Consider the following 13,313-nt stretch of genomic DNA (forward strand, 5'->3'; position numbering starts at 1 on the left):
TGGGGCTTCAGTTTGAGACTTAAGCCGCCTGCAATGCTCAGAAGCTCATTAGCCAGCCCTCTGCCCATGCAATAGTGAGCTGAATGCCGTCTAATGTAAGCCATTGTTCACCACCTCCCCGTCAGTGAATGTCGCTCTTCTGCTGACACTTCAGGTTAGAATTTTGCAGCTCGGTTCTCTACTGATCTTATTTTTCTTGCATTTGTCCTGATGTTTTAGTGGCTGTTTAAAATATTGTGCTGAACGTTTGCTATTATAATTCACTACTGTACCATGTTGATGCCCTTTTGGGCTCCACCCCCTCGGGGGTGGTATATAAGCCTGTAAGTGGCACTCAGTACAGAGCAGTCGCAGGCAGGCATATTAAAACAACTGTTCACTTCTACTCTTCGTCTCGTGTGAATTGATGGTCGCATCAATTTAATACGCTAAGATATCGCAATGGAAGCCGCCTTCAAACCTGACCATCTGGAACTCGACCCACAGGCAACCGAAGCCAAGGGGATCTTTTCGTACTGGCTCTGCTGCTTTGAGGCCTACCTCGCTGCCTCCTCCTTGCCCGCTGTCACCAAGGCACAGAAGCGGAGTCTCCTCCACGCCCGGGTGAGCCACAGAATCTCCGTACTAATCGAGGAAGCGACCACGTACGCAGACGCGGTCGCGATCCTGAAAAGACATTACGTGAGGCCGGTGAACGAAGTGTTCGCGCGGCATTTCCTCACCACACGTCGTCAACGCCCCGGGGAATCGCTGGAGGAATACCTATGCGACCTGAGGGTACGCGCTCGAAACTGCAATTACAAGGACGTCGCGGCCTTGCAGCATATGGAACTTGCCATCCAGGACACCTATGTAGCTGGAGTCCGGTCCAACTATGTCAGACAGCGCCTGCTCGAAAAGGGCACCCGCGACCTAGAAGAGACGGTAAAACTATCCACCTCCTTAGAAGTAGCTTTCCAGAGCTTAAATGCTTTCTCCTCTGATCAGCGATTCCCTCGTGGACACCCGACCAGAGGGTGTCCCAGGCTTGTGCCGCATGGCTGCCCGCCCAACACAGGGGGGCCGCCCTGCTATTTCTGTGCTCAGAACCAGCACCTCAGGCAGCGTTGCCTGGCCCGTAATGCGACCTGCAGCGACTGCGGCAAGAAAGGACATTTTGCTAAAGTCAGCTTGGCACGACGCAGAAATCCTAAATCGCAGGCCTGACTCAGACTAAGAGGCCTGTAGACCCCGCAGCATGGCTGTGTGCCTGCCGGTACCGCCCCCCTGCTGACGCGTCATTTGCCTCGTGACGCGTGCGACCGATGGGGGCCGCCATCTGGGGCGCCATCTTGGGACCACCCCACTACCTCCGACCACGCCGGCTACCCGCAGCTCGGTGCTGTCACCCTCGACCAATCACGGCCCAAGCATCTCAAGAACTCGATGATGACTGTCCGGGTCAACGATCAGGAAACATCCTGTCTGTTTGACTCTGGGAGCATGGAGAGCTTCATACATCCAGACACGGTAAGGCGCTGCTTTCTCCAGATTTCCCCCGCATCCCAAACAATCTCCCTCGCTTCCGGATCACATTCAGTGCAGATCCGGGGGTACTGTGTCGCGAACCTCGCGATACAGGGCGCCGAGTATGCCAATTTTAAATTGTATGTCCAACCCCATCTCTGCGCTCCTCTCCTGTTAGGACTGGACTTCCAGTGCAACCTCAGGAGCCTGTCCCTTAAGTTCGGCGGGCCCCTACCCCCTCTCACCGTATATAGTCTAGCAACCCTTAAGGTCATCCCTCCCCCGCTCTTCGCGAACCTCACCGCCGACTGTAAACCCGTCACCACCAGGAGCAGGTGGTACAGTGCCCAGGACAGGACTTTCATCAAATCAGAGGTCCAGCGGCTCTTGAGGGAGGGGATCATCGAGACCAGTAATAGCCCCTGGAGAGCTCAAGTGGTGGTCACCAGGACCGGGGAAAAGAACGGGATGGTTGCAGACTACAACCAAACCATAAATCGGTGCACGCAACCCGATGCGTACCCCGTTTCCCGCATAGCGGACATGGTGAATCAGATTGCACACTACCGGGTTTTCTCCACAGTAGATCTGAAGTCTGCATACCACCAGCTTCCAATCCACCCGGAAGACCGCCACTACACGGCCTTTGAGGCAGACGGCCGCCTCTTCCACTTCCTCAGGGTCCCCTTCGGCATCACCAACGGGGTCTCGGTCTTCCAAAGAATGATGGACCAAATGGTGGACCAGTACGGGCTGCGGGCCACATTCCCTTACTTGGATAACGTCACCATCTGCGGCTATGATCAACAGGACCACGATGCTAACCTTCAGAAGTTCCTCCAAACCGCCCAAGCCCTCAATCTCACCTACAACAAGGAGAAATGCGTTTACCGCACAAACCGACTAGCCATCCTCGGCTATGTTGTGGAAAACAGAGTTCTAGGGCCCGACCCCGACTGTATGCGTCCCCTCCTGCAACTCCCCCTTCCCCACTGCCCCAAGGCCCTGAAAAGTGCCTCGGATTCTTTTCATATTATGCCCAGTGCGTCCCCACTGGGACAAAGCCCGCCCACTTATCAAAGCCACCAGCTTCCCCCTGATGACTGAGGCCCGTCTGGCCTTCAGCCGCATCAAGGCAGTCGTTACCAAGGCCGCGATGCACGTGGTGGACGAGTCCATCCCTGTCCAGGTGGAGAGCAACGCGTCAGATGTCGCCCTGGCCGCTACCCTTAACCAGGCAGGCAAGCTCATGGTCTTTTTTTCCCGTACCCTCAACGCCTCAGAGATTCGACACTCCTCGGTCGAAAAGGAAGCTCAAGCCATTGTGGAAGCTGTGTGGCATTGGAGGCACTAGCTGGCTGATAGGAGGTTTACCCTCGTCACCGACCAACGGTCGGTAGCCTTTATGTTCAACAACACACAGCGGGGCAAGATTCAGCCTCCATGGGGGGGGGGGGGGGGGCGTGTGGAGCATAGTCGGAGAGTACAATTGCGGAGTGCTCTGCTCCTACTACACCTGGAAGCACCGCTTTCCCCACTACAAAAAAGACTACACTGGAATATGCCCTCTGTACCTGGGAGAAGACGGAGAACTCCTTTTCTCTTGGGTGTGTGTCCACTGCCCCCATCTGCTCCATGAACACGCCCAGTTCCTTTGTCATGTTTATTTTCTGTCCCCTAATTTAGTGTTTGATCTGCCTGTCTATGGGTCCCTTATGCAGTTAAACTCTCCCCCCATGATGAATCGGTGTGTATCTATGCCGGGGATTCCACCATGGTCTTTTTCATGAATTCTGAATCATCCCAGTTGGGAATGTACATGTTTGCAAGGACCAATGGTGCCCCTTCCAGGATGCCACTAACCATGACAAACCATCCCATTGGTCCATAACCATCCTCATCGCTGTAAATGTTGTCCACTTATTGAGCAGTATGGCCACCCACCTAGCCCTCATCCCATAGCACGAATGGTACATCTGTTCCACCCAGTTCTTACTCACCCACAGTCAGTCCTTCTCCCTCAGGTGGGTCTCCTGGAGAAGGACGATGTCGGCTTTCATACTTTTCAGATGGGCGAAAACTCTGGATCTTTCACTGGGCCTTTAAGTCCTCTGACATTCCAGGTGACTATTCTGATGGACTGTTTCTGTTCCCCCCTGGGGAATCAACTATACTTACCTTCTGGATGAGCCCCTGCGCTCCGGGGTTTCCCTTTATTCGGGGGCCATTGAAAATGGCCGTGGTCACTGTACTCACTGATGCACGATCAATTGCACAAACTCTAATGTTGGGTATAACTGTGGCTTTATTGCAGTCAGATGTGTGGCCTCCTGCTGCAGCTGGCAAAATGGCAGATGAATGGAGGACATGCATATTTATACAGCTCCTACTGGGCGGAGCCAGCCGGCAGGGGCTACCTGCGAACCTGTAGTATAGGTCCTACCTTGCATCCCCTAATACAGGTGTACAGTGGTTCACCACAGGGGGGGTCAACCTTTCGGGTCGCGAGGCCGCAAACGGTGAGTGGAGGTAGGGGCCCGCCGAATTTGAGGGTGCACTGGAAATCCAGACCCAGCAATAGTGCAGCGCAGAGATTAGGAAGGACGTAGAGACGGAAACCGCTGAATTCTACGCCCTGGACTGAGAGTGACTGTGTAGAACCCTCGAATCGGGACAGAATGGGATCCGGAGGCCAGGGAGATCCTTTGATTGGCGGGGTGGACCACGAGGGAGCAGCACCTTACCGTATCCGGGTGTATAAATCTTTTGGTGCTCCCGGAGTCCAGCAAGCAAGTGGTCACGTGGCCGTTGATTTTCACCATTGTCGAAGCGGTGGCCAGGTTGTGTGGAGGAGACTGGTCCAGCATCATCGAAGCGAGCTGCAGGTGATCATCAGAGGTTTCAGATGGAGGGCGTTGGCGGCCCAGGTCGTGGGATGTCGTTGGCATTCCTGCCCAATGGGGAAGACAAGATTGCGGCGTCCGGAGGTCCTGCGGGGAACAAAATGGCGGCGCCCATGGGGCGCACATTGCGGGGGCGGGACAAGATGGCGGCACACATGGGCCGCACGTGGACTGAGGGGAAGGAGATGGTGGCGCGCACTGGCCTCATGTGGTCCCGGGAGGTGACGATAGCGGCGCCCATTGTGCGTTTGGCAGGGGGAGGGGGCGATAGCAGCAACTGCGCGGGCCTGGCACACTGCGGTGAAGTGGCACTTTTTGTTACAAGACTTGAAAGTGGTGGTGCAGGCCGGGCAGCTTGCACAATTGCACAAAGACTAAGGCTGGGTACAACTGTGGCTTTATTGCAGTCAGATGCGTGGCCTCCTGCTGCAGCTGGCGAAATGGCAGATCAATGGAGGACACACATATTTATACAGCTCCTACTGGGCGGAGCCAGCCAGCAGGGGCTACTGGCGAACCTGTAGTACAGGTCCTACCTTACATCCCCTAATACAGGTGTATAGTGGTTCACCACACTCACCATGAGGCCGGACCTCTGAGCTCTGGGGTTTGTCCAGGAGCCACCCAACGTAGCCAGCACCTTGCGGATGAAATCATCTGCATCCGCCGATGCGGCGACATAAAATTCCCTGCCCTGGAACGTCACCCAGAGCTTGGCCGGGTACAGCATACCGAGCCACGCATTTCTCTTATAAAGTACCACTTTGGCTTTGTTAAACTCTGCCTGGTGCTTGGGTCAGGTCTACTCCAATGTCATGACACACCGGATTGAGTGGCCCGCCCAGTTGCAGGAACTTGTATTGTTTGCCCAGTTTAGGATCATTTCCCGGTCTTGGTACCGTTGCAGCTTCGCAATGGTGACCCGTGGGTGCCTCCCCCCCCCCCCAAGGTCTTTGGTCGGAGTGACGTGTGGGCTCTGTCCTCTTCTGGATGTTTGGGGAAGCTTTCCCCTCCAATCGGTTTGCCTAGCATCTGGGACACTTACTCGGTAGAGTTCCTGCCCTCGGTTCCCTCTGGTAGACCCACGATGCGGAGATTTTGGCAGCGCGCCCATTTTCTTGGTCCTCGACCTTCCCCCTTAGTTTCCCTTATGTCACAACCAACCTTTCCATTTCGGTCTCGAGTGAGGCGAGCTGATCGCTCTGGTCGTTCATTGGCCTTCTCCAGCTCCCTGATTGTCACTTTCCGCGTCTCCAGCCACCTTTCCGTTTTCTCCAACGCCGCTTGCAGGGTGAACAGGGCCTCCACTGCTGCCACTTTCACCGTCGCCATCATTTCCAATTTGGTGGCATCCATGCCATAAAAGTGAAGTCAGTAGGACATAAAGTCATAAACTAGGGCGTACCATATTGCAAAAGCTAGTGGTAAGCTGGAGGATTGGGAGAACTTTAAGGTTCAGCAAAAGGCTACTAAAAATAAAATCAAAAGAGCTAGGGTTAATTACAAAAGAAACTAACAGAAAACATAAATACTGATACCGAAAGCTTCTCTAAGTATATAAAAAGAGAATAGCTAAAGCAATGTTGGCCCTTTAAAGGACGATACTGGTGAGGTAATAATGGGGAACACAGAGATGGCGGAGGCACTGAACAAATATTTTGCCTGTCTTTGCGGTAGAGGATAATAATTTTCCAAAAACTACAATTAATGCAGAGGAACTTGGTGCAATAACCATCACTAGGGAGAAGATACTGAATAAACTAATGGGATTAACATCAGATAAATTTCCAGCACCTAAACGAAATTACTGCGGATGCTAGAATCTGAAACGAAAAAGAAAATGATGGAAAATCTCAGGAAATTTCCTGGACCTGATGGCCTGCACCCTAGCGTATTAAAGGAAGTGGCCGCAGAGAAGTGGATGCATTGGTTATGATAATTCAGAATTCCCTGGATTCTGGAAAGGGCCCAGTGGATTGGAAACACGCCAATGTAGCGCCCCCATTCAAAAAGAGAGAGAGGCAAAAAGTAGGAAATTATAGACTTATTAGCTTGACCTCTCTGGTGGGAAGTTGCTGGAATCAATCATTAAGAATGAGATGACTGAACATTTGGAAAGTGAAAGCTCAATCCACCAGTTTTAGCATGGTTTTATGAAGGGTCAGTCATGATTGACAAACTTACTTGAGTTCTTTCAGGACGTAACCAGCAAAGTGGATAATAGGGAACCGGTGGATGTGGTATATCTAGACTTCCAGAAGGAGTTTGACAAGTTGCCGCATAAAAGATTAATCCAGAAAGTGAGGTCACAGGAGATTGGGAGTAGATGACTAGATTGGATTGAGGATTGGCTGACTGACAGACAGAAAGCCGAGGGTCATGAGAAGTGGGTCCTTCTCTGGTTGATGAACTGTAATTAGCAGGGTGCCGCAGGGATCAGTTCTCGGACCTCAACTGTTCACAATCTATATAAATAATCTGCAGGCAGGGACAGAGGGTAACATAACAAAATTTGCAGATGATACTAAAATAAGCAGGAAAACAGGCAGTGAAGAGGAGATAGTTTCCAGGCGAATATAGATAAGCTAGGAGAATGGGTCAAACTTTGGCAGATGGAGTTTAATCTGAAAAGTGTGAGGTGACTCATTTTGGCCAAAAAATAGAAAGGAAAATTATTATCTCATGGAAAGCAGACTCAAAATTCTTCTGGGCAGAGGGATCTGTTGTCTTTGTTCATGAATCACAGAAAGTCGGTATACAGGTGCACCATGTAATAAATAAAAAGCAAATGGAATTTTAACATTTATTGCAAAAGGCCTGGAATGTAAAAGTAGAGAAGTGTTGATGCTGTTGCAATTGTATAGGGTGTTGATGAGACCACATCTGGAGTATTGTGTCCAGCTTTGGTCTGCTTATTTGACAAAGGATGTGGTGGCATTGGAAGCAGTTCAAAGGAGATTCATCAGATTGATTCCGGGGTTGAAAAGGTTGATGTATGAGGAGAGATTAAACCGTTTGGGCATATACTCGCTGGAGTTTAGAAGAATGACTGGACATCTGATTGAGGTGTATAAAATACTAAGAGGGATTGATGAAGTAAATGTAGACCAAATGTTTCCCCTTGTGGGGCAATGTAGAATGAGGTCACAGAACGAGAGGTTCCGAGGCAGTAGATTTAGAACTTAGATAAGGAGGAACTACTTCTCGCAGAAGGTGATGAATTTGTGGAACTTGCTGCCCCATAATGCAGTGGAGCCTGAATCAATTAATGGTTACAAGAAGGAGAGAGAGAAATTTCTGATTTTAAGAAGCGGGTTAAAGCAATATGGGCAACAAGCAGGGAGGTGGATTTGAGACAAGGAAGAGATCAGCCAAGATCTGATTGAATGGCGGAGCAGGCTCCAAGGGCTTAATTGCCTACTTCTACTTCTAATACCGATGTACTTATGTACCTATATAGCTGATATGTTTTGGGTGTAACCTTGCAGGGTAACCCGAGACAGCCTGACGAATCTCGGCAGCACGGTCACATTGTGGATAGCACAATTGCTTCATAGCTCCAGGGTCCCAGGTTCGATTCCGGCTTGGGTCACTGTCTGTGCGGAGTCTGCACGTTCTCTCGTGTGTGAGTGGGTTTCCTCCGGGTGCTCCGGTTTCCTCCCACAGCCCAAAGATGTGCGGGTTAGGTGGATTGGCCGTGATAAATTGTCCTTCGTGTCCAAAATTGCCCTTAGTGTTGGGTGGGGTTACTGGGTTATGGAGATTGGGTGGATGTGTGGGCTTGGGTCGGGTGCTCATTCCAAGAGCCAGTGCAGACTCGATGGGCGGAATGGCCTCCTTCTGCACAGTAAATTCTATGAATCTCAACCTCTAGTTTATAGGTACAGGTTTACTCATTCTGGTTTACTGAATGAGCCAGGCTGACTGAACTGGCTTTGAGATACCATGGAGCAGTCTGACTTTAAAAAAAGTGCCAAATCTGAACACCTCCGCCTACATTGCCAGACATGTGACCTTGGGAGCCAGTTTGACTCCAAAAGGATCACCCCCCCCCCCCCTCACCACCACCCTCTCCTCAAGGAGAATGTTTATCAAGGATATTCTTTCAAATGCAATATTACTCAATAGAAAGAACAGCAAATTGCAGCTGATTTTGGATGGAGCTTATATTGCCTACATTACTTTCCTGAGCATGGTAGAAGTGCCAGCGCTTTTTATCACTGTTCCAGACAAGTTGAGCATTTCTTCTGAGCCGGGTGACCTTTAATGACAGTTCTTCCAATTTATTGCTCTTACTACTTCAAACAGTCTGTGTTTTAGAAGTTTTTTGACAAGAAGTATCTCAGTGCAGTGTTAGCTTGTCAGTATTTCAGCCAAGGAGACAGCTAGTTGAGTGTGGGCCGAGGTTGACATTTATCATTCTGACCAACCCTGGTGCAGGAATGACAAGATTGTGCCCTCTAGTTTAGGATGGTCCTCTTTCCCTACCAAGGATAGGTTTATCAGCTTTGCTACATGTTTCTGTATTATATCAGTGACAAGTTTAACCTTTTCCTGCATTAAATCAACTTGTGTGAACAGTAATTCATTCAACCTCCACCATTTGACTAACCTGAGAGGAAACATGGTAGGTATAAGCCAGTTCTGAGCTAGATAAAAAGAGTGGGATTTGCTGCCTACCCCGCCGCATGTTTTTTGTTGGGTTGGTGGTTCACCAGCGGGATCTTCCGTTTCCACCGTTGTCAACGGGAAAGCCCTTATCGCCGGGAAACCCATGTGCCGGCATGGACCCGGAATTTCCCGCCGGCGTGAACAACCAGTAAATCCCGTCCAAAGTGTTAGGTTATTTCTCACCCAGTATTACTCCTCAGCATTTATGCAAGTTACAGCCTTTGCCTTATCTATTCACTTCTTGCTATTGGGTGGGGTGAATTGAAGTGACTAAGCAGAGCCATTAGCTATCAATAACCTAGTTCTTTAGCCAAGGTGGAAAATAAATGTGCCAGGTACCCTGGGGATATCTCGCCTTCCAGCTTCATTGAGGAACTGAAAAGAAAACAACATTCTTGTATTTCTCCTTCCCATCTCAGCCCATTGCTGGATATTTCTTAATTCATTCTCAGTTACATGTGAACCGACCTTTTTGGTCACAAGTTAATTATCAGAATAGCAAACATTCCTTCAACCTTTGGTCGTGAAGAATTTTTCTTTGGATTTTTATTGGAGGTAGTGCCCATGTTGCACTCCTTCTTAGTGTGGCGCCATAGCATCCATTTTCAAATTCTTCCGAATTTTCCATCCGGAAATTCAATAATCCAATGGGCTATCAGTGTGGAGGCGGGATAAAGAAATCACTTTGATGTATATTTTTAGTGCAGTATCATAGAATCATAGAATTTACAGTGCGGAAGGAGCACATACGGCCCATCGAGTCTGCACTGGTCCCTGCAAAGAGCATCCTACCTAAACCCACACTTCCACCCTATCCCTGTAACCCAATAACCCGACCTAACCTGTTGGACACTAAGGGTCAATTTATCCTGGCCAATCCACCTAACCTGCACATCTTTGGACTGTGGAAGGAAACCGGAGCACCCGGAGGAAACGCACATAGACACAGGGAGAAAGTGCAAACTTCATACAGACGGTCACCCGAGGCCGGAATTGAACCCGGGACCCTGGAGCTGTGAGGCAGCAGTGCTAACCACCGTGCCTTAGTATTTTCTATGTTGCTAAGGTTTTGAGTTCACTAGCTTCAAAATTATTTGCTCATGACTGTAATATAGAAGGTACAAACTTGTGACATCAGCATTGTTTCTGTGTAAACAAGGATAAAGCAGTTTGAGCTTTTCTGTGTGGATAATCAAACATATGTACATTTGCACAAGCCATTTTGTGAAAAGAGTCCATGTGCCATGGATCAATGTGGATGGACGGCACATGGTAAACAGGCATGTGGCACATAGAGGACAAACAGGCTGTACCCAAGCAATGTACCTTTTAAGGTGTTGGTTTGCAAAGTGTGTGGTAGAAGCGGGCTACATACAGCGAAGGGAAATTAGAGGAAGCATTGGTATGGATCCTTAAGTATTCACTGATTCTACAAGGAATTGCAATGTTGTTTTAAATGTACATTGGATCATCAACGCTAGGATATTATGATAAATGTTTGCTTTGTTTTAATTTTGCAGTACAAGGGCAAAGTGAACCTTCACGTTTTTGAGGATTGGTGTGGCTCTTCAATTTCTCAGCTTCGGAAGAATATTCATTTTCCACTTTACCCTCACGTAAGTAAAACGGCAACTTCACTCTTTTCTAGTTGCAAAGCAAGAAACTTGAAGGATAACTTGAAAGTCTTGAGGAGGCATCGCTAAAACTCTCCAAGTGACATTTGCTGCGTTCTTCCACCTTTGCCATGTTATTTTAGGTACTCCTGCATTGTAAGGTCTCCTGCACTGTGAACAATTCCCCATTCATCAGAGGATGATGACAACTTGCTGCTAAGTCTCTGTCAGTACTGCACCAGGAGGCGTATGGGATTGGCACTGGCTAACTTATTCGCCACTGTGGTGCAGTGGTTGGCACTGTTGCCCACTGCGCTGAGGACCCAAGTTCGAATCCCGGCCCTGGGTCACCATCCGTGTGGAGTTTGCACATTCTCTCCGTGTCTGTGTGGGTTTCATCCCCCACAACCCAAAGATGTGCAGGTTAGGTGGATTGGCCACGCTAAATTGCCCCTTAATTGGGGAAAACAAAATTGGACACGCTAAATTTGAAAAAAAAACTTGCTCTCATGTCTTCCCCTCCCCTTTTCGGAGAAAGCACTTTTCTCTGCATGTTCCCTGGTGGTGGATGTCGCCTATGACACTTCACCTCTGAGTCCAGGGCCGGGATTCGCCCCTACCTGGCGGGGCGGGGGGTCCCGGAGGGATGGAGTGGCAGGAACCACTCTGGCGTCGGGCCGCCCCAAAGGTGCGGAGAATCCACACCTTTAGGGGCCAAGCCCTCACCTTGAGGGGCTAGGTCCGTGCCGGAGTGGCCAAAGGGACTTCTCCAGCTGGCAGAAGTCCGCGCATGCGCGGGAGCGTCAGCGACTGCTGACGTCATCGCCGCGCATGCGCAGGGGGGGTCAGTTCCGCGTCGGCCATCACGGAGGCTATGGCTGACACGGAAGGAAAAGAGTGCCCCCAATGCACAGGCCCGCCTGCGGATCGGTGGGCCGCGATTGCAGGCCAGGTCGCCGTGGGGGCACCCCCTGGGGCCAGATTGCCCCGCGCCCCCCCCCCCCTCCCCAGGATCCCGGAGCCCGCCTGCACCGCCAGTCCCGCTGGTAAGGGAGGTGGGGGGGGGCTCGCCGACCGGTGCGGCGCGATTCCCGACCCCGCCAAATCTCCGGTGCTGGAGAATTTGGCAGCTGGCGGGGGTGGGATTCATGCCGCCTCCCCCCCCGGGCGATTCTCCGACGGGGGGTCGGAGAATCCAGCCCCAGAAACCCACTCCAGCGCACAGCCTCCAGGCTGACATTCCAGTGCAGTACCAAGAGAATGCTGCACTGACTTTTGGGAGAGATGGTAAACAGGCATACAGCCTACCCTCAGAGGTGAACTTAGAAAATCACATGGCACTAGTTTGGAGAAAAATAAGTGAGTCAGTATTTATCCCTCGGCCAACATCGCTAAAATAAACCATATTGTCTGATCATTTAACTCACTGCCATGTATGAGAATTTGAAAAGGTTTGAGCAGTATCCAGGAGGAATAAGTGAATGGTTCTTTCGGAGAACCAGTATGTTGGGTTGATTTGTATTGTCCTTGTTTGCTGCATCTTCCTATTTTTCTCAGGGTTGGATTTTACAGTGCCTTGCTGTCCCTGCATCCCCCACCCCTTTTCTTCACCCCCTCCCCACCCCGGCTAAAATGCCCACCCACAATCCCGATGGCTGCCCTGCATGAATGTAATGCTGCGGGCCGATGAAAATCCAGAATCAGGATTCCCGGCTTGAGTCACTGCTGGTGTGGAGTCCGCGCAGTCTCCCTGTGTCTGCGTGGGTTTCCTCCGGCTGCTCCGGTTTCCTCCCACAAGTCCTGAAAGACGTGCTGTTAGGTGAATTGGACATTCTGAATTCTCCCTCTGTGTACCCTAACAGGCGCTGGAATGTGGCGACTAGGGCCTTTTCACAGGAACTTCATTGCAGTGTTAATGTAAGCCCACTTGTGACAATATAGATTATTAAAATGTAGCCCTGTAAAATTTCAGACAAGTCCGGGATGGGTGGGTCAGTGGCAGAAAAACCACCCACTGAATTTTAACACAACCTTTTTAAACCTGCTGGCAGGGGGACATAGAACCCAGCATATCACTTTTGTTAGTTAAACGATTAAAAATATTCCAAATAAAATATACGTCCCATATTACTGTGCTACAACAAAATATACAATGAACTCCATCAAGTATATGGTAGTATAATTGGTTGCTGTTACACTTTTTTAAAGCCTGAAACCTGAATTGAAAAAGGGGCCAATGGAAGTGTCTCTGTGTGTCGGAATCCTCGTACAGTCTAAAAATGTGCAGGTTCAGTGGATTGGCCATGCCAAATTTCACCTTCGTGTCCCAAAGATGTGCAGGTTAGGTGGGATGACAGGGTAGGGTGGGGGAGTGGGCTATAGTAGGGTGTTCTTTCAAAGGGTCAGTGCTGACCTGATGGGGCGAATGGTCTCTTTGCACTGTAGGAATTTTACGGAGTTGCTAGTATCACCACAAAGCATGCAATATTTGGAAGAGATAGAACTCGTAACCTCACTCGGAGAGCCTTTCAGTATGACTGGAGGTGAAGCAGCTGTAGTTTTGTGAGGCTGGGTTTAGGACTGCCATTTACTGCAATTGAACAAGCTATCATTTCCACAA

General features: G+C 50.1%; 1 protein-coding gene across 2 annotated transcripts in view; it reads left to right on the forward strand.

Moving 5' to 3' along the window:
- The window catches only part of LOC119971632 (N-acetyl-beta-glucosaminyl-glycoprotein 4-beta-N-acetylgalactosaminyltransferase 1-like), a 1,002,314-nt gene that overhangs the window by 566,948 nt on the left and 422,053 nt on the right, over window positions 1-13,313 (forward strand). For both annotated transcript variants that reach the window (XM_038807455.1, XM_038807457.1), the window contains one exon: window positions 10,601-10,696. In XM_038807455.1, coding sequence (XP_038663383.1) covers window positions 10,601-10,696 — 96 coding nt within the window. The remainder of the gene's footprint in view (window positions 1-10,600; window positions 10,697-13,313) is intronic.

This window comes from Scyliorhinus canicula, chromosome 9 (assembly GCF_902713615.1).
Source record: "Scyliorhinus canicula chromosome 9, sScyCan1.1, whole genome shotgun sequence".
NCBI lineage: Eukaryota > Metazoa > Chordata > Chondrichthyes > Carcharhiniformes > Scyliorhinidae > Scyliorhinus > Scyliorhinus canicula.